The 23,527-nt window shown below is 49.5% G+C and overlaps 1 protein-coding gene across 7 annotated transcripts in view; it reads left to right on the top strand.

Annotated features, from left to right (window-relative positions):
* Positions 1-315: 315 nt before the first annotated feature.
* Positions 316-23,527, top strand: part of ABAT (4-aminobutyrate aminotransferase) — a 161,749-nt gene continuing 138,537 nt past the window's right edge. For 2 of the 7 annotated variants that reach the window (XM_054668151.2, XM_016929376.4), the window contains exons 1-10: positions 327-459; positions 4,179-4,481; positions 7,418-7,798; positions 13,749-13,789; positions 13,878-14,022; positions 17,795-17,866; positions 19,813-19,866; positions 20,808-20,888; positions 21,144-21,246; positions 23,238-23,406. In XM_054668151.2, the coding sequence (XP_054524126.1) occupies positions 4,349-4,481; positions 7,418-7,798; positions 13,749-13,789; positions 13,878-14,022; positions 17,795-17,866; positions 19,813-19,866; positions 20,808-20,888; positions 21,144-21,246; positions 23,238-23,406 (1,179 nt within the window). In that variant the 5' untranslated portion in view covers positions 327-459; positions 4,179-4,348. Of the gene's footprint in view, positions 460-4,178; positions 4,482-7,417; positions 7,799-13,748; positions 13,790-13,877; positions 14,023-17,794; positions 17,867-19,812; positions 19,867-20,807; positions 20,889-21,143; positions 21,247-23,237; positions 23,407-23,527 lie in introns of all 7 variants that reach the window. The other 5 variants (XM_001136629.7, XM_063796604.1, XM_054668152.2 and 2 more) reach the window with 5 other exon arrangements.

The raw sequence follows: 23,527 nt of genomic DNA on the forward strand, positions 1-23,527 counted from the left end.
AAATAAATAAATAAATAAACGAGTACTAAGAGCATGGATGACGGTAACACCCGTGATAATAAATGCAGTAACATGCTGGTTAAATAGCACAGGCTCTGATCCCACATCCCAGGTTCGAATCCAGGCTTTACCACTTAGTAGCTGGGCGAGTTATTTAACTCCTATTTAAGTCTTTTAGAGGAATGAGTTTAGCCACCCATATGCGGAGATGACCCCACCTAGGCGGGTCCGCCCCAGCAAACACGCCTCGCTCGCGACCAGAGCGAATGCTACAGGTGCCCGCCGGCAACCCTCGGACGCATGCGCGGCCCGGGCAGGTAGGTGGAGCCACGGTGCGGGGCAGTCGGATGGTCGCACGCGGGGGCGGGGCCGCGCCTGCGCAGACCGCCTGTTATGGCGGCCGCCTAAGTCCCACAGAGACGGGAGTCGGGTGGGACCCCAGGCTGGGCCCCGCGGCGGGTAAGTGCCTGGGAGAGGCGGCGGGATAGGGTAGGGTGCAGGGAACCTCCTGGCGCCGAGCCTGACTTTGAAATCCTAGCTCCTACAGATCGGAGGCCCAGATCCCTAAGGCCCGACCCCACTCTTAGCGTCAGTTTCCCCTTCTCAACACGGGTGTTGGGGAAAGAAGTCCACGTCCTCACCTGGGTTTCCGTCCTGGGTCCAGGCACCTCTCCTTCGGTTCTAGATTAGGAAGGGAGGGCAGTGCCCGACCTGTGACTGTTTTTTGAGAGGGCAATAGTTAACCCACAAGGTTGGCGTCAGGAAGGCGACAAGACAAAGAGGACGAGTAGCCCCACGGGGGACGTCCCCGGAGCCCCTCACTACCACTCTGCGCGCCGTGGCCAGGCCACGTCTTTCCTGCCCCCAGCCTGGGCCTTCACACCCTGCCCTCCCCAGCTCCTGGCCGAAATCGTCATGGGATCGCGCCAAATTCTTGATTGTTGAGTGAGTTGCAGTTATCAGAAAGAAAGATGAGGAGGGAAGTTATTTCAACACCGTGATCCCAGCACACTGCTTATTTGGGACAACTGACTGGGGACCTATAGGAGAAGAAAGCTGGTAGCGTCTCAGTCTAGCCCCCACAGCCTTAGAAGAGCCAAGAACACGTTAGCTTCTGCTGCAGGGATGAGCCTGCAGCCCTATGGAGAGGTGGTGGGGCAGGTCCCCATCTGCAACCTGGGTCTCCTTTCTCGGCTTTGCCCAGTGAAGAGAGGAGCCCGAAGCCCATACAGACCCTCCATTTCCGGAAAGAGACTTTTCCTGACTAGAGAAACTGTTACCTTTTTTCTTTCTTCCCAGCATTCACTTTAATCATTATTATATTGCTATAATGATAGTACTTACTGTTGTTGCTTATTGAACGTTTACTATATGTCGTAAGCCCGAAAAGTGGTAATTGTCTCATATACTCCTCTGAGTATATGAGGGCCTGAGATAGGTTCAAGAGGGCCTCCTTATTCCCAGATAGCTGATTCTAGGGAAAGCCACTTAAAGGGAATCTCCTTCATCTGGAACTTACATTGCAGCATACATTTCTTGGGAAGCCTGGTTGGGTTGAATTTAAAAATGGAAAATTCAACTAGAGATTAAGAATTTGAGTTTTTTTGTGTGTGTCTATACTTAAAATTTGGTGTGTAATATTATGCTCACTTTTGGAAAAAGCAAAGAACATTGATTTTTCTGGGATGTAAGTTTTCCAACAAAATTGCGCTATAGGCCATGCCTGGTGGCTCACATCTATAATCCCAGCACTTTGGGAGGCCAAGGTAGATGGATCTACCTTGGTCAGGAGTTCAAGACTAGCCTGGCCAACATGGCAAAACCCCATCTCTACTAAAAATACAAAAATTAGGTGGACATTGTGGTGCATGCCTGTAGTCCCAGTTACTCGGGACTCTGAGGTAGGATCACTTGAGCCCAGGGGGCGGAGGTTGTAGTGAGCCGAGATGGCACCACTGCACTCTAGCTTGGGCAACAGAGTGAGACTCTGTCTCAGAAAAAAAAAAAAAATGCACTATGGCAAAAAAAGAAATGGCATCCTTTGGTTCACTTTTGATTTTTACAGCAATATTAGAGAGGATCTTCCCCACCCCCTTCAAAAAAAACTGTATGTGAAAGTCCTCAGTTTTCCCCCAGGACATCTCTAAGTCCTGAGAGAGCTTGATCTGCCTTTGAAATGAGTGGTAGGTATAAGCTGTATTTTCTCTACTGGAATCTGGTGTGGTTTTGCCAGTCCGATTGATTGAGTGTTGGCCTTCAGATCCAGCATTTCTCCATCACTTTCAATGACACCATGAAATTCTGCATTGATTTGCCAGATTCACAGACTTTCTTTACAACCCACTTGCATTTTGATGGCTTTATGGTGTTGAGTAGGAAAGCTAGCATGGAGATGAATAAGGAATCATCTTTTTCTTAAGAATTTTTTTGTTGGGACAGCTTTTGCTGCCCCACAGCAACCACTTAAATATAGGAACTCCAGCAGTGTACTGGGATCATTAGGACAGCCTGAGTCATGATGACCTTATTTTGCAGTTGAAGAAGTGGGGGCCCTGAAGATTTCATGACATCTACCCAGGTAGGAACAGCTCCTGTAGGCAGTCAGGGGTTACAGGCAGGTTTGGGTCAAATACCTGAAACCAACCCCAGGACAAGGAGGTTGCTGGTGTTTTATTAACACCTACTGTGAGCCAAGGACTCTGCTCAGCACTTTACCCACCCAGTAACACTGCGTGAGATTGTGGCTGAAGAAACAGATGCAGAGAGGCGAAGTGATTTTCCTGAAATCACATGGCTAGAAGGTGAGAGACCAGGGATCCCCACCTGGTCTGTCCAGCTTCAAAGCCCATCAGACTACTGCTGTTTGATGATGCTTTTTGATTAGGTGAAACGGTTGGAGGAGGTCCCCCCTGTTCTTGACCACTTTGCCTCAGCCATGGTTTTCCAAGTTTTAGTTATTAATGTGTCACCTGCATCATTTTGCCATATCTGTGTATCACCAGTGTAGTGACTCCCTTACTACTTTTCCTTTAAATCCACTCACTCTTTTTTTTTTTTTTTTTTTTTTTTTTCTTTTTGAGACAGGGTCTTGCTCTGCCACCCAGCCTGGAGTGCAGAGTGCAGTGACGCATTCTCAGCTCACTGCAACCCCTGCTTTTTGGTGTCAAGCGATCCTCCCACCTCAGCCTCCCAAGTAGCTGGGACTACCGGCACGCGCCACGACCGGCTAATTCCACTCATCTTTTTAAATTCAGTAGCAGAGCTTTAAGCCAGGCATGATGGCTCACGCCTGTAATCCCAGCGCTTTAGGCAGCTGATATGGGAGGATGGCTTGAGCCCAAGAATTTGAGACCAGCCTGGGAAACATCGTGAGACCCTTGTCTCTACAAAAAAAAAAAATTTAATGCCAAGTATGGTGGCATAGCTGTAGTCCTAACTACTAAGGAGGTTGAGGCAGGAGGATCGCGTGAAGTTTGAGGCTGCAGTGAGCCATGATTGTACCACTGCACTCCAGCCTGGGCAACAGAGCAAGCCCCTGTCTGTAAAAAGAAATGTTTAAAAATAAAACATTGTTTAAAATAGGGAAGCTTTATAACAACAAATGATGTGGGGACAGTTGATAACAGCTTCTAGAATAAAAAAGAAAGAGTAAAGGGCCATAACAACTAAATGCAAAGTGCAGATTGTGATTGGATACTGGTTTCGGGGGGAAAAAAACCTCAAAGACCTTTGGGAGACAGATGGAGGAAATTGACTTTAATGCTATTAGGGAATTATTAATTAACTTAGATTTGCTAATGGTCTTATGATTATATAGGGAAATGCTCTTAGGGGACAGACATTAAATAATTTAGGGGCAAAATGTCATGATGTCTACAATGTACTCTCAGCTCAAGGAGAAGAAACCAGAGAGGGCAGGCACGTGTGGCAAAATGGTGATGATCATTGAATCTAAGCAGTAGTTCTACGGTTATGATATTCCCCTGTATCCTTACTGTTTGAAATTTTTTTGTAATAAGTTGAAAAAAAAGGGAAAGGAAACTTTATAAATGGAAATTCATATCCCTTGCTATAAATAAAAGGTTACTATGAAAATGAATATAATGAATATATGAATGAATATAAAATGAATATAATGAGTGAAATGAATATAAACAAAATAACACATTAATTTCCAGCTGGATTCTCTTCCCTGGCCAAGTCTCTGAGACCTTCTCCCAGGGCGATGCAAAGCTACTGGCTACCAGCTTGGACCTGTCTGCAGTATCTCCTCTGGGACCTGCCATGCTGAGGACCCATTCTCACCTCTGAGGGACTCCTGTCCTAGGACTAAGGTGGAGCCTGGGCCATGGTACAGCTGGCTCCTGCTGCAGCCATGGATGAGGTCACCTTTAGGAGCGACACTGTGCTGTCAGATGTCCACCTCTATACCCCGAACCATAGACATCTCATGGTACGGCTGAACAGCGTGGGGCAGCCAGGTAAGGTCCTGGGCCCAGGTGCCCTGCGGATCCTATTTTGTTTTCTGCTTTCTCATACTCATCTTTTTGGGGAAAATATTGGGAAGACTGGATTACGTAACTGTTATCCTCAGACCACTTTTTAAGTGCCCTTTTTTTCTTTATGATTTTTTAAAAACCTTGTACTCTGCAATTTTTGTATGTGGGGGTTTGTTTTGCTTTTGTTTTTGCTTTTCTTAAAGACAGTCTCACTCTGTCACCCAGTCTGGAGTGCAGTGGCACAGTCATGGCTCACTGCAGCCTCAAACTCCTGGACTCAAGTGATCTTCCTTCCCCTGCCTCCAGAGTAGCTGAGACTACAGGCTCACATCACCACACCTGGCTGGTTTTTATTTTGTAGAGCTGGAGTCTTGCTAGCCCAGGCTGGTTTTGAACTCCAGGCCTGAAGCAACCCTCCCACCTTAGCCTCTTGAGTCCCTGGGATTACAGGCAAGCTGCTGTCCCCCCACTTTCATTAAGCAAACTCCTGTGGTTTCCTGAGCACCTATTGTGCGCCTGACCCAGGACTTGATGCTGGGAATGCAGATATGAATGAGCCAAACTTTGCCGTCAGCAAGCCCAGGGTCCACTGGGGAGACAAAGTGCTGGTGCTCCATCTGTCCTCTGCTCTTTTTTTTTTTTTTTTTTTGAGACGGAAGCTCGCTCTGTCACCCAGGGGGCATTGCAGTGGCGCGACCTCAGCTCACTGCAACCTCTGCCTCCCGGGTTCAAGCAACTCTCCTGCCTCAGCCTCCCGAGTAGCTGGGATTACCGGCACCTGCCACCACGCCCAGCTAATTTTTGTATTTTTAGTACAGACAGAGTTTCACCATGTTGGTCAGGCTGGTCTTGAACTTCTGACCTCAGGTGATCCTCCCACCGCGGCCTCCCAAAGTGCTGGGATTACGGGCATGAACCACCACATCCAACCCTGTCCTCTACTCTTTTTTTTTTTTTTTTTTTTTTTTTGAGGCAGAGTCTCGCTCCCTCACCCAGGCTGGAGTGCAGTGGCATGTGATCTCGGCTCACTGCAAGCTCCGCCTCCCGGGTTTACACCATTCTCCTGCCTCAGCCTCCCAAGTAGCTGGGACTACAGGCACCCGCCACCACGCCTGGCTAATTTTTTTGTATTTTTGGTAGACACAGGGTTTCACCATGTTAACCAGAATGGTCTTGATCTCCTGACCTCGTGATCCGCCCGCCTCGGCCTCCCAGAGTGTCCTCTGCTCTTCATCCCCACTCCCTTTACCCTATTCCAGCCACCTCTGTTGCTTGCCTGGCTGCCTCTATCTTCTCCCACTGAGTTCACTGCTGCACACCCTCCCCGCTTATCTCTGCAGCAGCCAAGGACGTCTTTTGAAAATGCAGATCAAATCACAGCACTTCCTGAGTTAGACCTCCAGTGGCTTTCCATTGCTCTCAGAATAACATCCAGGTTCCTCAACTTGGTCTGTGAGGCCAGCCTGACCCAGCCTCTGCTTGTGTGCCTACCCTTATGTCACTCTCTCTTGCTATTCTGTGGCCACTCTCAGGTTCTTTCTGTCCCTCAAACACAGGGAGGGGAGAGAAGCAACCATAAGATACAAGGCCAGGGAGAAAACACCTGCTTTCCTCCCCTCCTGGCTCCTCAAGTATCATCTCCACAGACAGCCCCTCCCTGGCCACCCTCCCTAACCCCAACTACCCTGTATTAGCTTGTTATGGTGTGATTATCAATAATTCCCATTGCCCTCCTGCCCTAATTTGGATGGTACATTATACCAGGGGTATACAAACTGCAGCCTGTGAGCCAAATCTGGCCTGCAGCTATTTTTATAAAGAGTTTTATGAAGCCACAGCCATGCCCAGTCATTAACGTGTTTTTACAGCTGTTTTTGTGCTATAACGGCAGAGTTGAGGAGTTGCAACAAAGATCACAGGGCCCACAAAGCTTGAAAATAGATACATTTTATGAGACAGGGTCTCATTCTGTCACCCAAGCTGGAGTGCAGTGGTGCAGTCTTGACTCACTACAGCCTCGACCTCCCCAGGCTCAGGTGATCCTCCCATCTCAGCCTCCCAAGTAGCTGGGACTATAGGCACATGCCACCATACCTGGATAATTTTTTTGTAGAGGAGGGGATTTACCATGTTGCCCAGGCTGGTCAAATTCCTGGGCTCAAGAAATCTTCCTGTCTTGGCCTCCCAAAGTGCTGGAATTACAGGTGGAAGCCACCATGCCCAGCCAAAAAACTTTTTTATCTAACCTGTTACAGGAAAAGTTTGCTCACCCCTGCCTTATGTGGTTGCCACATCTGTGTCACACAGAATGCAGTTTTACTATATTCCTGGTAATTAACACAGCCTGTAATTATCTTGTTTACTTGCTTAATGTTTCTTCCCCGACTTCACTCCTAAAATGTAAGGCCCTAACATACCAAATCCTGCTTTGTACCCCCAGCACCTGGCATGGTACTTGGCACACAGTGTTCGGTGATGAATGAATGGATGATCGGACAGATTCAAAAACTGGCATAAACCCGGGATGCTGTGGGAGCTTAGAGGAGAGGCCCCTGAGCTCATTCCTAAAAGTTGTGTGGCCTTGGTCAGCTTAGTCCTCTAAGCCTCAGTTTCTGGGTCTGTAAGATGAAGGTGATAATGGTATCTTCACAGCAATTGTGAAGATTGAATGAGCTGATATGAGCCAAGTGCCTCATAGATTCTCATGAAATGGCGGCTGCTCTTGGTGGTGGCCCCAGCCTCCTGGCTGGTGGTGGTCACAGCTGAATCAAGTGGGCCTTTTCTGCTGGCATTAGTATATCTCTACCTGGCCTTTAAAAATCTTTCCTATTGGTAATCAGATATTCTCAAAGAAGAAGAGGAAGGTAAAAAAGAAAACATCTTGGAATTCTCATTTTGCGTTCTGTCTTGCCTTTCAGTTTTCCTGTCCCAATTCAAGCTTCTATGGAGCCAAGACTCTTGGACAGATTCAGGGGCCAAGGGTGGCAGTCACAGAGATGTTCACACAAAGGAGCCTCCTTCTGCCGAGACAGGCAGCACAGGGTCCCCTCCAGGAAGTGGCCACGGTAATGAGGGTTTCTCCCTCCAGGCCGGGACTGACACCACTGGCCAGGAAGTGGCTGAAGCTCAGCTGGATGAGGATGGGGATTTGGACGTGGTGAGAAGACCACGAGCCGCCTCTGATTCCAACCCAGCAGGGCCTCTGAGGGACAAGGTACATCCCATGATTCTAGCACAGGAAGAAGACGACGTCCTGGGAGAGGAAGCACAAGGCAGCCCGCACGATATCATCAGAATAGGTAAATAGAGGTGTGGTGTGGCCCACCTGTCACCAAGGCAACTCCGCAGTATCACTGCTCAGGGCTCAGTATGATCTGAGCGTGGACTCTGCAGGCCCAGGCAGCACAGGTTATGAGAACCAGCTCGGGTGAGACTGGGGAAGCTCTCCACAACCCCGTCACTCCTGCCCGGCTCACACCACCGCAGCCTCATCCTGTGCGCTTTCTTCTCTGTGCCGTGCCTCCTTGCTAGAGTGCTTGCTCCCAGCCTCTGCTCCCTTAACATGTTCCCCATTGCCGTACAGTTTCCAGCTCAGCCACACCTCCTCCAGGAAGCCTCCCTGCTGCTGCCTCCCACATCTGTGCTCTTGCTCTAACTCAGCGTGTTGGGGGTGTGGGACAGGCTTGGCCTGGCTGGGCTGGCAGTAGGGAGCCATGGGAGGTTCTGGAGCTGGAGTGTGGCAGAGGGAGAGGGATGTAAATGAAAATGAATGGGGCGTGGACCAGTCAGATGGACTGGGAGCTGGGAGCTAGAAGCCAGGTAAGAAAGGGGAGTGATGAAGTGGCGGGAAAAGTGGGACAGGAGAGAGGTTTGGACAGATACTCAGAGGTGGGATCAAAGAGGAACTGCTACCCAGGTATGGGGGTAGAGCAGAGGGGTTTGCTGACTCTAGGATTTGAAATCTAGGGACCTGGCACTCTAGAAACACCGGGAGCAATAGGGAGCTGGGCCAGGAAGTGATCGGTCCTGGTTAAGCACCTATCGTGTTTTGGATATCTTCACTAGTACCGAGTGGCCTAGTCTGCACAGCCCCTCCTGAGGGGGTGCACGGATGAGGAAGTGAAAGGCCTAGCGCCATGCTGCTTGGTGGTGGTGAGCGAGCTTCGAATCCACACAGTGTCCACACCAGGGCTTTGCCTCCCGCTGGCGCTGCTCATTTGGGGAGCGGAGCTGTGATTTGAGGCTGTTCATTGAGATCCAGGGTCCCCGATGGTGTCTTGAGTTCCCAGGGAAAGGCCTCCCCCAGCACTGGCCTTTGGTCAGAGAATGGGGGTCAGTGGGTCACTCTCAAAAACAGACAAAACAGCAGCTCTGTATCTATCTGCTCAGCAAACAGTTACTAAGCGCCTCCACGGTGGTACTAAGCGCCTCCACGGTGGTACCAAGCAGCCTCTGTTCTAGACTGTCCCAGAGAGGGCAACGTGGAACTCATACCAGAACCCAGTTCCATGTATCCCATGGGTGACCTCTGCCCTCATGGCCTCTGCAGATAGGGATGAGTATTCCCATTTCACAGAAGAAGAGACTGAGGCTCAGCGAGGTTGAGGAACTTGCTGGGGTCACACAGCTAGTCAGTGGCAGAGCTGAGACTTGTACCTAGGTCTGTCTGACGCCACAGCCTGTGCTGTCATTCCACATCACGGGGGCAGAGCTTTCGAAAGAGGCTTGGAAAGTCCTGCTTCTCAGCGGGGCCGACGATGGCTCATTTCCCTCTGAGCCCTCACTGTTATTAGCCTCCCCAAGCTGGGGAGCAAACCTGTCAGTTACTCCACAGTGAATTGTTGTGTCTGTAGTGAATGTTCTGGGAATTTACCATCGTATGAGCTAAGAACAAAGTCCCTCGGGAAGAGGCTGGCCTGTGACCAGCTTCCCCTCCTGCCCTGTTCCGGTGACCTCACGGTGAGGCCCCCTTGTCTGTACACCTGGAAGTTCACTTTTTCAGCTGTCAGTCACTCACTACCTGCCCTGACGGAGGAGAGTGGAATGGTAGCTAATGCATGAACCTAGGTAGTAATTCATGATTATTTCAAACTGGCTAGAGCACTTTCATCTGCAAAACTTGATCTAATCCTGCAGGGCTGGATTTTGAGCCCAGCTCCATCTTCACAAGCCAGGTGACCAGAGAGAAATGTCTTACCCACTTAGAACCACATGGTCAGAACCACGTGATCAGGGGAACCACTGTCCTTGGGTTTTAGTGATAATTTATTGAAACATGCCCAGTGAGTGCCAGGAGCAGGGCCTGGCGCAGAGTTGATGGTAAGCAGACGTCATTCGCCTCACAACCCTTTTCCTCTGACCCATAAATCAACCCATTTTTTTCAAGTTATAGACCCATTTGAGAAACTGGTTTTTCTAAAGGAAAAGAAAAATAGGTGTTTTCTTAACTATTCCAGGGGATTGACAAAACCTTAAAAAGTTTATCCAGGGATCTGCCAGGAATCCACAGACCCAGGATTCAAAAGAAATTATGTTCAATTCCCCCACTGTAGAAATAAAGTGAGACCCCAAGAGAACTCGAGAAAGGCAGGGCTGGAACTCAGGCCGTCAGATTCCGAGTCCCGTGCCTTCCTGCTGGAGAATCGGGCAAGTCGCTTAGCCTCTCTGAGTTCAGTTTCCTTATCTGTACAAGGGTTACAACCTCCTCCAGTTGTAAGGAATTCAGAGAGACAGCACATACAAAGCTCGTAGCGTAATGCCTAGCACGGATTCAGTGTTCCATAAATGTAAGCCTCTGTCCTGGGGACTGGCCCAAGCTGGGAGGAGGGAGACTGGCCGACAAACAGTCTAGGTTCCTGCAGGTCTAGAGACCCAGTTTGCAAATGAGATAAGACGTAATTCTAGAATCTGGTAAGGACAGGTGAGATTCTAACACTGTCTCATCCCATTGCTAGCCCTAGAGTTTCTCATGGGGATAGTTCCTCAGGCTGGCCTTTTATGTTCTCATGATACCTTTGGGATTATTTAAATATAAACTCTGACTTTTCACAGGAGTGGGAGCCACAAGATGGCCCTGGGTAGGGAGGTCCCTAAGTCACCTGGGCCTCCACCCCTAGACTGAATCCTTCTTCCTCACCCCTATGCAGCCACCTGGACCAGGCCCGGCCCAGGGCTGACATACTGGGCATTTGTTGTGATCTCTGACTATCCTGATGAGTCATGAAGAAGCATATTTACCCATTCGAACACTAGCAAATGCCTGAAACGGGGCAGGGGTCAGGTAGACCTCGGAATCTCTGCACTCCGGAGTCGAGGATGTCAGACACAAGAAAGGAGAGTGCCCTTAAGGTCGGCCACACTCAGCTTCCTGGGGAATTCATTCTGGCTTTTTCCATCTGGCCCCAGGGAGTCGCACAGCATCCGCTTCTTCCTTTGATCCATCCCTGAGCCTCTCGTTCTCTCCCTTATCAATTCGCCCTGGTGTTTTCTCGTGTCATCAGCATCAGCAGAAAGCACATCTTAGATCAGTTTTTGGTCAGACTCCCAAATGACTTCATTTTAAATCCTCTTTTGTTTCTATTTGGCTTTAGAAAAACATGGGTCTCACTTTGCACTTTGTTACCCATGCTGGTCTCAAACTCCTGGCTTCAGGCGATCCTCCTGCCTTAGCCTTCCAAAGTGCTGGGATTATAGGTGTGAGCCACTACCCGGCCATCTCGACACATTTTGATCTAATTAGATGTTTTTTTCTCAGACTATGACCCTGGGCTGGTCATGTCCCCCTTCTGGGCTTCAGTGATCTCCACCTGTGCAAGGGCTGGGGTCCTTGACCACCTCAGTGGTTCTCAGATGTCTGCCGAGCCTGTGCTCTCTCAGAAGCGCTGTCTGGTTAAACACTGTTACAGCCTTAGAAATGAGGGATGAGGCTACTTCTGCATTTTGCAGAAGAGGAAACTGTAGCTCTGTCTCCAAGAAGTTAAGTGACTTGTCACCCAGCTAGGAAATGACAAAACTGGGTTGTCATACAGGTCTCTGACCTCGGAGTCCTCATTCTCCCTCAAGGGAAGCTAGCCACCCATTGAGGACAGCTGGGAGGCAGAACTTATGTCCACGAGACCCCTGGAAGGAAGTGACCAATCACATAGGACCAAGATCACTATGGGAAGGTTCCCCTGGCAGCAGGAACACTTAGGACAGCTGGGGTTAGGGAGCAGACGGCAAGGAGGAAGCTTTCCCAGGCCAATGGAGGGAGAGGAGAGGAGAGGAGGCTACGAGCCACACCCAGGAGATGGCATGGGTGGGACTGGGGAAGAGGAACTGGGCAGGGACGCTGACACAGAGGGCCTGGGGCCGGGGTGTAGACCACAGACATCCCTTCCCCTCCATGCACAAGCACACAAGCCTTCAGCCTGCCCAGCGAGTCCCTGTGCCTTTCATCCTGGGAGGCTCTGCCCCAGGCTTTTTAAACCATGTCCCTGGCATGGTTCAGATTCTACATCTCCCTTCCCCAAGCAGGCTGAAGAGCTAGAAAAGGCCGGGCACAGTGGCTCACACCTATGATCCCACTTCGGGAGGCCAAAGCAGTGTATCACTTGAGCCCAAGGCTTTGAAACCAGCCCTGGCAACATGCTGAGACCCTATCTCTACAAAAACTACAAAACTAAAAAAATTTAGCCTGGCATGGAGGCATGCACCTGTAGCCCCAGCTACTCGAGAGGCTTAGGTGGCAGGGTCACTTGAGCCTGGGAGGTGGAGGCTGCAGTGAGCCTTGGCCGTGCCACCACACTCCAGCCTAGATGACAGAGTGAGACCCTGTCTCAAAACAGAAAGAGACAGAAAACTGCAGACGACCTGACTTGGAACCCCGCGTCTGCCACTCACCCTGTCTGTGACCACAGCCTGCTAACCTCACCCAGCCACCTTTTCCTCATCCAATAATACTCGAACCTGTCATTGGGTGATTTTGAGGATGAAATGAGAAAGCATTTAGCCCAGTGCCTCATGCAGAGAAGGTGCTTTTTTTTCTATTAACTTTACAAACAGTAATGCTGAACCTTAGTCAGTGTCTTTCTCTGTAATATACATGTGAGCCAATCAGGTAGAATCTCAGTGGCACCCAGGGCTGGCTCACAGAATGTGTCTGTCTAGTGAATGTTGGTTCAGTGAAGGAACTTTGCATCAGGTGGTTCGGCAGGTGTATTTCTGTTCCAGTTTCAAACCAGGTGACTATGTGTTAGGACGTAGCAATCTGAAGCCCTTCTGAAAGGAACATGTTTTATTAAAAGTGCCTTGTAAGCCACCATGTCAAATCTAGCCAAGATGCTGGTGGACAACCCATTAGTCACTTTATTCAGAGATCAGATTCTAACTGCCCATAGGGCTGAAATCTTTGGCCAGATTTTCCTAGGAGGAGCCCTCAGAGAACAGTGGCCCAGGTGCCCAAGAGGACCCTACACAGTCGGTTTCTTTCCTGGTTTGGGGACAGACAGAGCGATTGGCGATAGCTGTTACCATCTCACTTAAAAATACTTGAGCAAGTTATTTTCCCTCCTCGGGAGCTCTTAGACAAGCAAGTTCTTACTTAATAACAAAAAATGTTTTGCTTCATTCCTTTTCTCCTTGATCTTATATTTCGATTGTGTTCTCCCATCCACCAGAATTTGATCCTATTAGGGTATATTATAAATACAAAATATATTATATTTTGCACTTGAGAATACTTATACTACTTTTCAACATTTTTAAAAAGGATGTAAATTTAAACTTATTTTGTTAACTTCTAATGTAGATTTCTAAGTATGAGAAAATAATGAAGTTAAGTATGTTTCTCAGTATAAGAAAATACTTTTGAATGAGTTGTGATTATTAGTAGTATATAAATTAATATATTATGATTGTAACTTTGCAATTATTGGTCATGAAAAAAGTAGTGCACTGCATGTGGGTGCAATTAAATTGCGTGAAAACCTAATTGTGACCCTCCCTAGCCTTGGGCTGTAGGGCAGAGATACCCAGTTACATGGAAGAGTGTGAGCCCCATTCCAAAAAGCTCCCGTCCTCTGAGTGGTGCTCAAAAGTCGCCTCCTAACCAGTAGCACAGCCTGTGTTTCTGCTGCTCTCTAGAACGCCTCATTCCAACCTCTGACGCCCATCTGACCGTGCTGGCGGTTGCCACACTGTCCTGTCTTGTGGTTTTCTGTCCATCCCCATTTCACAGTGGGCATTTCTCTTGGTTTCTGTCCCATCCAGAGCACACCATGGCCACGCCCCTGGAGGATGTTGGCAAGCAGGTGGGTAGGTCTTGTCCGCTTCCTGTGGCCCTGATGGGTCCCTGCAGAGCCTCACGCTGCTTGTCGCTCCTTGTCCTCTTCCCTCCAGGTGTGGCGGGGCGCCCTGCTCCTGGCAGACTACATCCTGTTCCGACAGGACCTCTTCCGAGGATGTACAGCGCTGGAGCTCGGGGCCGGCACGGGGCTCGCTAGCATCATCGCAGCCACCATGGCACGGACCGTTTATTGTACAGGTAATGAGGTGACATCTCAGGCTGCAGGGAAGTAGTCACCTTCACAAAGCATGCACTGACTGTATAAAAAAAGAGGCAGAGGCACTGGAAATTAGATGTTAGCTGCTGTTGATTTTGCCATCCTGGTCCCCTGGCCCTCTCTACTCTCCATTTTTTCTCAGTGACATCAAAATGACCCAGCAATACCCACTCAGGAGCAGCAGCGTCACCCAGTGGCTATAAGGCCATTGAGCTTCAGGAGGTGCCTAGCGCCCCTGCTGGTACCTCTCTCCCCACTCCTGAGAAAGAGCAAATATCTCCAAAAACAGGAGGAATATACCCTTTTAGAAGCCTTTGAAAGCAAGTTTATTATTTTTTTCCTGGGTATAGAAGCCTTGCCCATTCTTTGTAGGAGGTTTTTAAAACAGTAAATAAAAATTACTCATAATTTTACAATCCCTAGATTGAATCAACAATATGCAACTTATGGGTCACCTCCCGTGTGCCACTCATTTCTAGATGTAGGAGGCCCTGCGGTGAATGGAGCTGACTAGGCACTGCCCTCAGGGCGCTTACGTTGTAAGAATCTCCTCCAAATGATAGCTGAAATCAAGCTGCAGCAGCACTGTATTCTGCTGAAAATGTTGAAAAACATTTTTAAGAGCATTTTCTTTTTTAAATATGTATATATTTAGGGGGTACAAGTGCGGGTTTCTGATGTGCAGCTATATTGCAGTGATGACATCCGTCTGGGCTTTTAGTGGACCTTCCACTCAAGTAGTGAACCTTGTACCCAATAGGGAAGCTTTCATCCCCCACCCCTCCCACCGTGTCACCTTCTGGAATCCCCAGTGTCGTGTTTCCACTCAGTATGTCCATGTTTACCCATTGTTTAGCTCCCACTCATAAGTGAGAACATTTTAAGAGCATTTTCTCATGCCATTAAAAAATTATTATATAGGCCAGGTGCGGTGGCTGACCTCTGTAATCCCAGCCCTTTGGGAGGCTGAGGCAGGCAGATCACCTGAGGTCAGGAGTTTGAGAACAGCCAGGCCAACATGGTGAAACCCTGTCTGTACTAAAAATACAAGAATTAACCAGATGTGGTAGCGGCGGGCACCTGTAATCCCAGCTACTTGGGAGGCTTGAACCTGGGAGGCAGAGGTTGCAGTGAGCTGAGATTGCACCACTGCACTCCAGTCTGGGCCACAGAGTGAGACTCTGTCTCAAAAAAAAAAAAAAACTTTATATATGACTTTTAATGACCAGATAATATTTCATCTTCTTTGTAACCCTTCTCCTATTGCTGAGCATTTTGGCCATTCCTATGGGTTTTGGTTTTTTGGTTTTTGGTTTTTTTTGCATTTGTCAGTTACACTGTGATGAACATCTTTGTATATTGTCTAATAATCTGTCACCTAGGTTCCTAGGAGTGGGCGGTGTTAGTTACATTGCAATGAACATCTTTGTGTATCGTTGTCTAATAACGTGTCACTAGGTTCCTAGAAGTGGGTGAGACTATTCTTAAGCTTTTGATGAACATTACCAACTAATTTCTTTTTTAGTATTTAATTTTGAAATAATTTCAGACTCAAAAGGAGTTGTTAAAATAATCCAGCAAGTGCCATGTGCCCTTCCTCTGGCTCCCCAGTGGTGACATCACACACAACCATAGTACAGTGATGAAAACCAGCCAGTGAAGTTAACTAAACTCCTAACGTGCCAGAGTGCTTTCTTTAGAACAAAGATACCTGTTTACAAGAGAGTAGTGATCTCGTCAAGTGAACATTGTTGTTATATTTTAAATCTTTAGTATCTGCTAGACAAAAAGAGGTATCAGCTGATGTGGTTTACACCTCATTGCTTCCTAGTGAACGTTACCTGGCACAGACTTTTGTTTCTGAGATAGGAAGGAAGAAGCTAGAGATCACCAGTCCCTGAGGCACTGTTTTCAAATATGCTGTTAACCACTGGTCAGGAGTCTGCAGTGCAGCCACGCTATTGGCTGCTTCTTGACAATGTCATGTAAATTATCAGTGAGCGCTTCTCAGAGTCAAGCTGTCCAAGAGCTTTGCTTCGTCCCTGGTGCCTAATAGCAGACTATAAAGAAGTCTTATCCCTGAGAGAGATTTACCAGCATGGGGAAGAAAGCTTGCATTTAGATGCCATGTTCCAGTTGGAAAAGTCCTTTCAGATGCATCAGTGCCTGGCTGTAACTTCACAGTGACTCTGGGCAGAGCCCAGGGTTCCTATCTCTGTTGTCCAAATGGGCAGACTGAGGCTGGCCCAAGGTCATCCACAGCTGCTGATGAGACCCGAGGCCCTTGATGTGGACCTGCTGGCCCACAGGGCAGTGTGCTTGTCACGTGATGGAATTTCAGATTGTGTTGCATGGAACAGAGCTCCCATGAGCTGGCCGAGGGATGCTGGGGAGAACGCACTCAGGGCACCAGGGCTCCTACCCCACTCAGCCAGAGCTGCTCCTCTCTTACCTGTTTTATAGGTTAAAAGCTTTTGACAGAAACTATCATAAAGGTTTAAAAACTGCTGACCCTGGCCAGGCGTGGTGGCTAATGCATGTAACCCCAGCACTTTGAGAGGCCGAGGCAGGTGGATCACCTGAGGTCAGGAGTTTGAGAGCAGCTTGGCCAACATGGTGAAACCCCATCTGTACTAAAAATACAAAAAAAAAAAAAAAAATTAGCCAGGCATGGTGACGTGTGCCTATAATCCCAGCTACTTGGGAGGCTGAGGCAGGAGAATTGCTTGAACCTGGGAAGTGGAGGTTGCAGTGAGCCGAGGTTGCACCACTGTACTTCAGCTTGGTCAACAAGTGCAAAACTCCGTTTCCAAAAAACTGCTAAGCCCATCGTGTGCTGTCAGGTACATATCATCAGTATTCTCTTGGCCTAGGAGATAGGGTAGATCCCTCCCTTCTGTGAGCAGGGAGCTCCTCCCGTACATGGCTCTGTGTGACCCCTGGGGTGCAGATGTTAGTCCCAGGGAGATTGCACTGTGGGTCCACGCCCACAGTGGACCAAGCAAATGTCATTAACAAGACATCCTGTACTTTCTACACGCACATTCTTCTAATTAAAAGTTTATTTTTGGTAAAGCACTGCTTCCGCCAGTGAGGATTCACTGTACCACAAGTTAGTTCTTGAAATGATGAGAAATCCCACTTGTCAGAGTAGCAGGCGGCTGGGAGGGAGATCTGGGTGGCAGCAAAGTGAATCGCGCTCAAGAGAGTGGGCTCAGCCTGTTTGAATCTGCTCTGTGTTCTGACGAATCATAAGAAAAAATCCTTCTGACCGGAAAACTGGTCCAGTCAGTTTTCCTAGGGTGTCAAAGAACGAGCCTAAATTTGGAGTTAGAAAAACCTGGATCAAATCCCAACTCTTGCTCTCAATAGCTGCATGACTTTGCTCAAGTCGCTTAATCCGTGAAATGGGATTCATGATCCCAGCTCCTGTGTGGCCATAAACATGAAAACGATGAACTAGGGAAGTGCACGCGTGTTACATGTGCTCGGATGATGTTGGGAGCTCACACTCCTTCCCTCTGGAATGCGCACTGTCTCTCCCCATCAGGAGGAGAATCTCTTATTTAGGGAACAAGCCAATGAAAAGAGCCTTAAGGTGAGGGTATTTAATTTTGGCAGTAAGACACACAGGAGAAACGTTTCTCTAATTTCTGCAGTTGTGCTGTTGATCACAGCTCTCTCTAGGCAAAAACATGGAGATAAAAGTGTCATAGTGGCTGGCACTTTATGGCTTGCCCTCTGTCATTCCAGATGTCGGTGCAGATCTCTTGTCCATGTGCCAGCGAAACATTGCCCTCAACAGCCACCTGGCTGCCACTGGAGGTGAGGGCCAGGGGGTCTTCTGCCAGGGAGGGAGGTTTCTCTGTTTAGCAGGTAGGACAGACACCCAAGACCATGACATTGGGAGGCAGGGCTCCGTCTGCATCCCTTGCAGCAGGTGAGTAAGGGGAGCAGGCGTCGTCTGGGCATCACAGAGCTTCAGAGCATTGAGGACGCTCCTTGGGTCACCTCCTCATTCCCAGATCCACTGCGTCATCCTACTCCAGCTCTTTCTCTCCCGGACACTGGCGGCGGCCCCTGAGCTGGTCTCCCCAGCTCCTTAGTTGACCCGTCCAAGATGTCCTCATGAAACATCCAGAGTGCCCTTTCTCAGATGCAAGCCAGTCTGCTTCACTTGCTGCTAAAAACCTCCCAGGGGCGTCATCACCTGTGTGGTGAAGTCTGAGCTCCTTGAATTCCCAGGCCTCCCTGGCCCAGCCCCGGCCTGCTCTCCTTGCCTCCTCCTGACAGTCTCCTTTCCAGCCCTGCATCCAGCACGGCCAGGACTCACTCACAGGCCAGTCCCCCTGCGCATATGGGCCCCCGCCTCCATCTGCCTGGTTCTCTGCTCCCTGCACGGCCTGCAGGGATGAGTGTATGTGATGGGTGACGACAGTTATGTCCTAACGCCTCCTCCGAGCAGCCCCCCCAGGCTTCAGGCCCTTCAGTGGTTTCCTGTTGCTTGTCTCATCTTCTTGGGGATCTGGCCCCTGTCTGTCTGCAGCGCCCCCCCGACCAACAGCCGACCTCACCGTCTTTCAAATCACATTCCCTCGAGTCCTTTGCCCTTGCTCTTCCCTCCGCCTGAGTGCTCTGCCCTCCCTCCTCCCGGCAAGTCCTCATCACCCTCGGGGCTTCAGACCTCCAGATTTGAGGCCAGAGCCCCCAACAGACTCCAGGCACACCTTGCATGATTGCATTTTACCATCTGCTCGTGTGACTAGTTATTGGTGTTTTCCATTCCCACCGGACTACAAGCTCTGTGGGTGCAGGTACCCTGTCTGCATTTGCTCTGCACTGTCACAATGTTTGTTGAGTGCTCAGGGTACAGTAGGCAGTCAGCAGAGCTGGGAGGATGGAGGGAGCGTGCTGGTGGAAGCCTTCCCTGACATCCGCTGTCTGACATGAGTTCCTCTCTCTCCTCCTGTGCGTTTGCCTCATCCTTCTGGCATCACCCAGCCACACAGTCTTGCCGTTGTTGGTTAACCTGCCAGTCTCTCCTAGGGGGGCTGGTCTGCAAGGATGGGGAGCATGACTCTTAAATCTTTATTTTCCCTATGTCTGGCACCGTCCCTGACACGTAGCACTCAAAAAATGCTGGAAGAATGGACGGATGAATGGAGGGAAGGGACAGAAAATGGATGATGGATGAGAAGGAGGGAAGGAGGATAATAAGGATGGGTGGGTGGATGGGTGGGAGGGTAGAAGGATGGATAGATGGGTAGATGAGAGGATGGATGGATGGATGGATGGAAAGATGGGTGGATGGGAGGGAGGGAGGGAAGGAAGATGGGTGGATGGATGGATGGATGGATGGAAGGGCAGGAAGATGGGTGGGGGGTGGGTGGATGGATGGATGGATGGATCGATGGATGGCTAGAAGGAAGGATGAGAAGATGGATGGGAGGGAGGGAAGGAAGATAGGTGGGTGGGTGGGTGGGTAGATGGATGGATGGATGGATGGATGGATGGATGGATAGAAGGAAGGGCCGGAAGATGGGCAGGTGGGTGGGTGGGTGGATGGATGGATGGATGGATGGATGGATGGATGGATGGATGGCTGGCTGGCTGGCTGGCTGGCTGTAAAGATGGAAGGGCAGGAAGGTGGACGGGTGAGAGCAAGGGTGGGTGGATGGATAGATGGATCTTCATATATAGTGTAAAAGTTTATCTTTTTTTCCTGATGATGTTTAGAGTTTGGAAAGTTCTCTTTTTGTTTGTTTTTACAGGTGGTATAGTTAAGGTCAAAGAACTGGACTGGCTGAAGGACGACCTCTGCACAGGTGTGTGTTTCTCTCGGACGTCCCCCAGTATGATTCAGTGATTCCTTTGTAATACCTCAGTGCCCCTGGCTCTGTGGTCTTGACACAGCTGTAGTCCCAGCTGCTGCCACAGTCCCATCGGCGCATGGCAGCTTCTCTCCATTGGCCAATGAGCACCAGCTGTCATTCTCCGAGCGCCTGCTGCATGCTGGGCACCTCACGTTCATTTTCTTCTCCAGGTGTTGTGGTTTCCCTGTGTGGTAGCATGATAATCCCTGAATTGTGAGTGCAGACTGCCCATGGGCACAGCTGGTACACAGCAGGGTAGGGGCATGGACCCGAGTTTGTCAGACTCTGGGGCACAGACCATTTCCCAACAAACAGTGGTGCCAGGAAACCCCCCGGGTAGGACAGTTTCCATATTTCTTACACAGACTACTTCAGACCTGGGTGCTTGCTCTTTCTTTGTATAAAGATGTCTTTTTTTTTCCCTGTCAGATGGCAGATGGGGAAAGTCGTTCCTTGAGTACTGGTCACCTGCCTAGCACTTTGCGCACCGTAGGCCCTTCGGCCCTCCCAATAGTCCTGTGAGGAAGTAGTACTGTGCCCTTTCTGTGAGTGCGAAACTGAGGCTGTTTTCCTGGGCCACCCAGCAGGCAGAAGGGGGAGATCACGTCCTGCACTGGGCCACAGGCCAAGGCAGCGGGTGAGGCTGAAATCCGCCCGCTGCTCACTGGCTAGAGTAGACACTCAGCAGAAAAGGCACCTCTTCCAGCATGACTCTGCACCCGGGCAGCAGTGGGCCTGAAGCAGGGAGTCTGGTCTGCCTGGTGGTGCCCACTTGCACCGAGCTACCCCCAGCCCTGTTTCTTCTCTTGAAGTGCCTTTTGGTCAGTCCCAGTGAGAGTTGGTGGCCAGGAGAGAAGGCAATGGGCACAAAGTGTGCTTTTGTTCTTTCTTAGATCCCGAGGCCCCCTTCAGTTGGTCACAAGAGGAAATTTCTGACTTGTACGATCACACCACCATCCTGTTTGCAGCTGAAGGTAAGAAAATTTCTCCTTCGCCATACACGTCCTTTGTTGTAGCATGAAGTCAAGTGCAGTCTCTCCTCACTTCCCCCGGGAGTTCAGTTTTAGAAGTGACTTTCTGGTACATGCCACCACATCTGCAGTTTTAATTCTGGAAGCTGCTGCTGTTCCGTGGTGATAAGCATTCTCTCTGTGCGGATTGCTCTGAAAAGTCGATTTCTGTAATATTTGCGTGTTTTCCTCTAATGCTGGCGTTTTTGCTTCCCACAGTGTTTTACGACGACGACTTGACTGATGCTGTGTTTAAAACGCTCTCCCGACTCGCCCACAGATTGAAAAATGCCTGCACAGCCATACTGTCGGTGGAGAAGAGGTGAGCTTTGCACCACAGGAACCGTGCTGACGTCCCGAGTGTCAGTGGAACTCTCACCTCCTAATTGTGTCCTTGTCAGTGTCATTATGATTGTTACTCAGTGCCACTTATTGAGCACCTACTGTGTGCCAGGTCTGTGCTCATCCTTTGTGTACGTTACTGCACTGAATCTGCATCCTAGCCCTGTGTGCAGGCGCTGCTGTCCCACTTGACTGATGAAGAGAGGAAGGCTGGGAAGCATCAGGGGCCTTGGCCAGGGCACAGCTAGTTAGTGATAGACAAGGACTTGAATGTCGACTGTACTGGAACCTCAACGCTTGGCCAGCACACACTGTCGAGAGCTTCTCTTCCTGAATGTTCTCTCTGTGGTGCCGTCTGTCTCTTCAGCTCCCCCAGGTCTATTTCTCTTGCTGAATCGGACAGCTCCTCACCCAACAGCCTCTCCCAGACATTTCCACTAGAATATCCTGAAATGTTAGGTTCCATTTATTGAGTGCCCACCTTGTGATAGCTACACACATTCTCCTGTAATACTTAACAGTAGTCCACAGCTTTTCTGAAGATCGTTCGGAATCCACAGCAAAAGCTGTAAAATGAAACAGACTTCTTCACCCAGCAATTCAGCATCTGGAAATTCACACTCAGGGTTGTGTACAAAGCTGTATGTACTTGCACATTTATTGCAGTGTTACTTATACCAATAATACCGAGGGCTTGCTTTGAGGCACACACTGAGCAATAGCAATGTACAGACCTCATTTGGATCCTGATTTCATAAACTGTAAAGGAAAAACATCAGGACAGTTGGGAAAAGTTGAATACTGAATATTTGATGTTAAAGGGTGATTGTTAAACTTTAGCTGAAGAGGTCTCCATCTTCTTGAGACACACACTGACATTTCCAACTTCACAGAGGAAATGGGTTGGTGTCTGGCATTTGCTTTTTAATAACTCAGTGAGGGCAGGGGGCCCCGGGAAGAGCCAAGGTGGCAGAGTGGCTGGAAGTGGACAGTGGCTGAAGCTGGTAATGGGTTCATTAGACAGTTTTGTTTTTTTTGTTTTTTTGAGGCAGAGTCTTGCCCTGTCGGCCCAGGCTGGAGTGTGATGGTGCGATCTCGGCTCAGCACAAGCTCCACCTCCCGGGTTCACACCATTCTCCTGTCTCAGCCTCCCAAGTAGCTGGGATTACAGGCATGCGTCACCACACCTGGCTAATTTTTGTATTTTTAGTAGAAACGGGGTTTCACCATGCTGTCCAGGCTGGTCTCAAACTCCTGACCTCAGGTGATCTGCCCTCCTCAGCCTCCCACAGTACTGAGATTACAGGTGGGAGCCACCACGCCCAGCATAGACTGTTCTTACTCCTGTTGCATGTCTGGAATTTTTCTTGATAAAAAAATTTGGAAAGAAAAGGGAAAAAGGCAAAGAGCTTTAATTTCAAGTGAAACCATCTTGTAGACTAAGGTTTTGAAAGGCAAGTGGCACGGTTGGGAGACCTGTTTCTGAAGGTGCTCACTCTCTGAAATCTCTCAGACCCCAGCTTCCCAGCAGTTTTCTCTCTGTTCTCTGTGCTCCCAGAGTCCTCTGCACCGCCCCCTGCCACTGCCTCTCGTTCATTCATTTCTCAGATAGTTATGCGCAGCTCCAGGCACCAGATTCTGTGCTGGGTGCAGGCAGGACCTGGAGGGCGTCCTCAAGTGTTGATCTGCAGGACTGTCTTGATCTTTCCAGCAGTGTCATTGTGGGCACGTGACCTGAGCTTTCTGAGCCTGTTTCCACATCTGTAAAGTGCTATCCACTTCCACCTCCTGGGCTGTCGTGCAGATGTAGGAAGGAATTGCACTCACACACTCAGCATGAGACAGGCGCTCAGTAAAAGCCCGTCCAGGGGATATGAGATCAGTGAGGGATAGGAAAGCAAGGTGGGCAGAAACAGCAAAACCATTCCCATTGATGACGGCAGATTATGTGTCCGGCTGGCTGGTTTGCAGGCTCAACTTCACACTGAGACACTTGGACGTCACATGTGAAGCCTACGATCACTTCCGCTCCTGCCTGCACGCACTGGAGCAGCTCGCAGATGGCAAGCTGCGCTTCGTGGTGGAGCCCGTGGAGGCCTCCTTCCCACAGCTCCTGGTTTATGAGCGCCTCCAGCAGCTGGTAGGTCCAGGCCCCGAAGCAGGGCCGTTGGTTGCTTTATTGTGAAGCGGGTGACTCCGGGGCAAAGAGGTGATGAAGCAAGCCCTCCAAGCACAGGCTCCACCCTAGTCCTGCAGGGGGT

Source organism: Pan troglodytes, chromosome 18 (genome assembly GCF_028858775.2).
Source record: "Pan troglodytes isolate AG18354 chromosome 18, NHGRI_mPanTro3-v2.0_pri, whole genome shotgun sequence".
NCBI lineage: Eukaryota > Metazoa > Chordata > Mammalia > Primates > Hominidae > Pan > Pan troglodytes.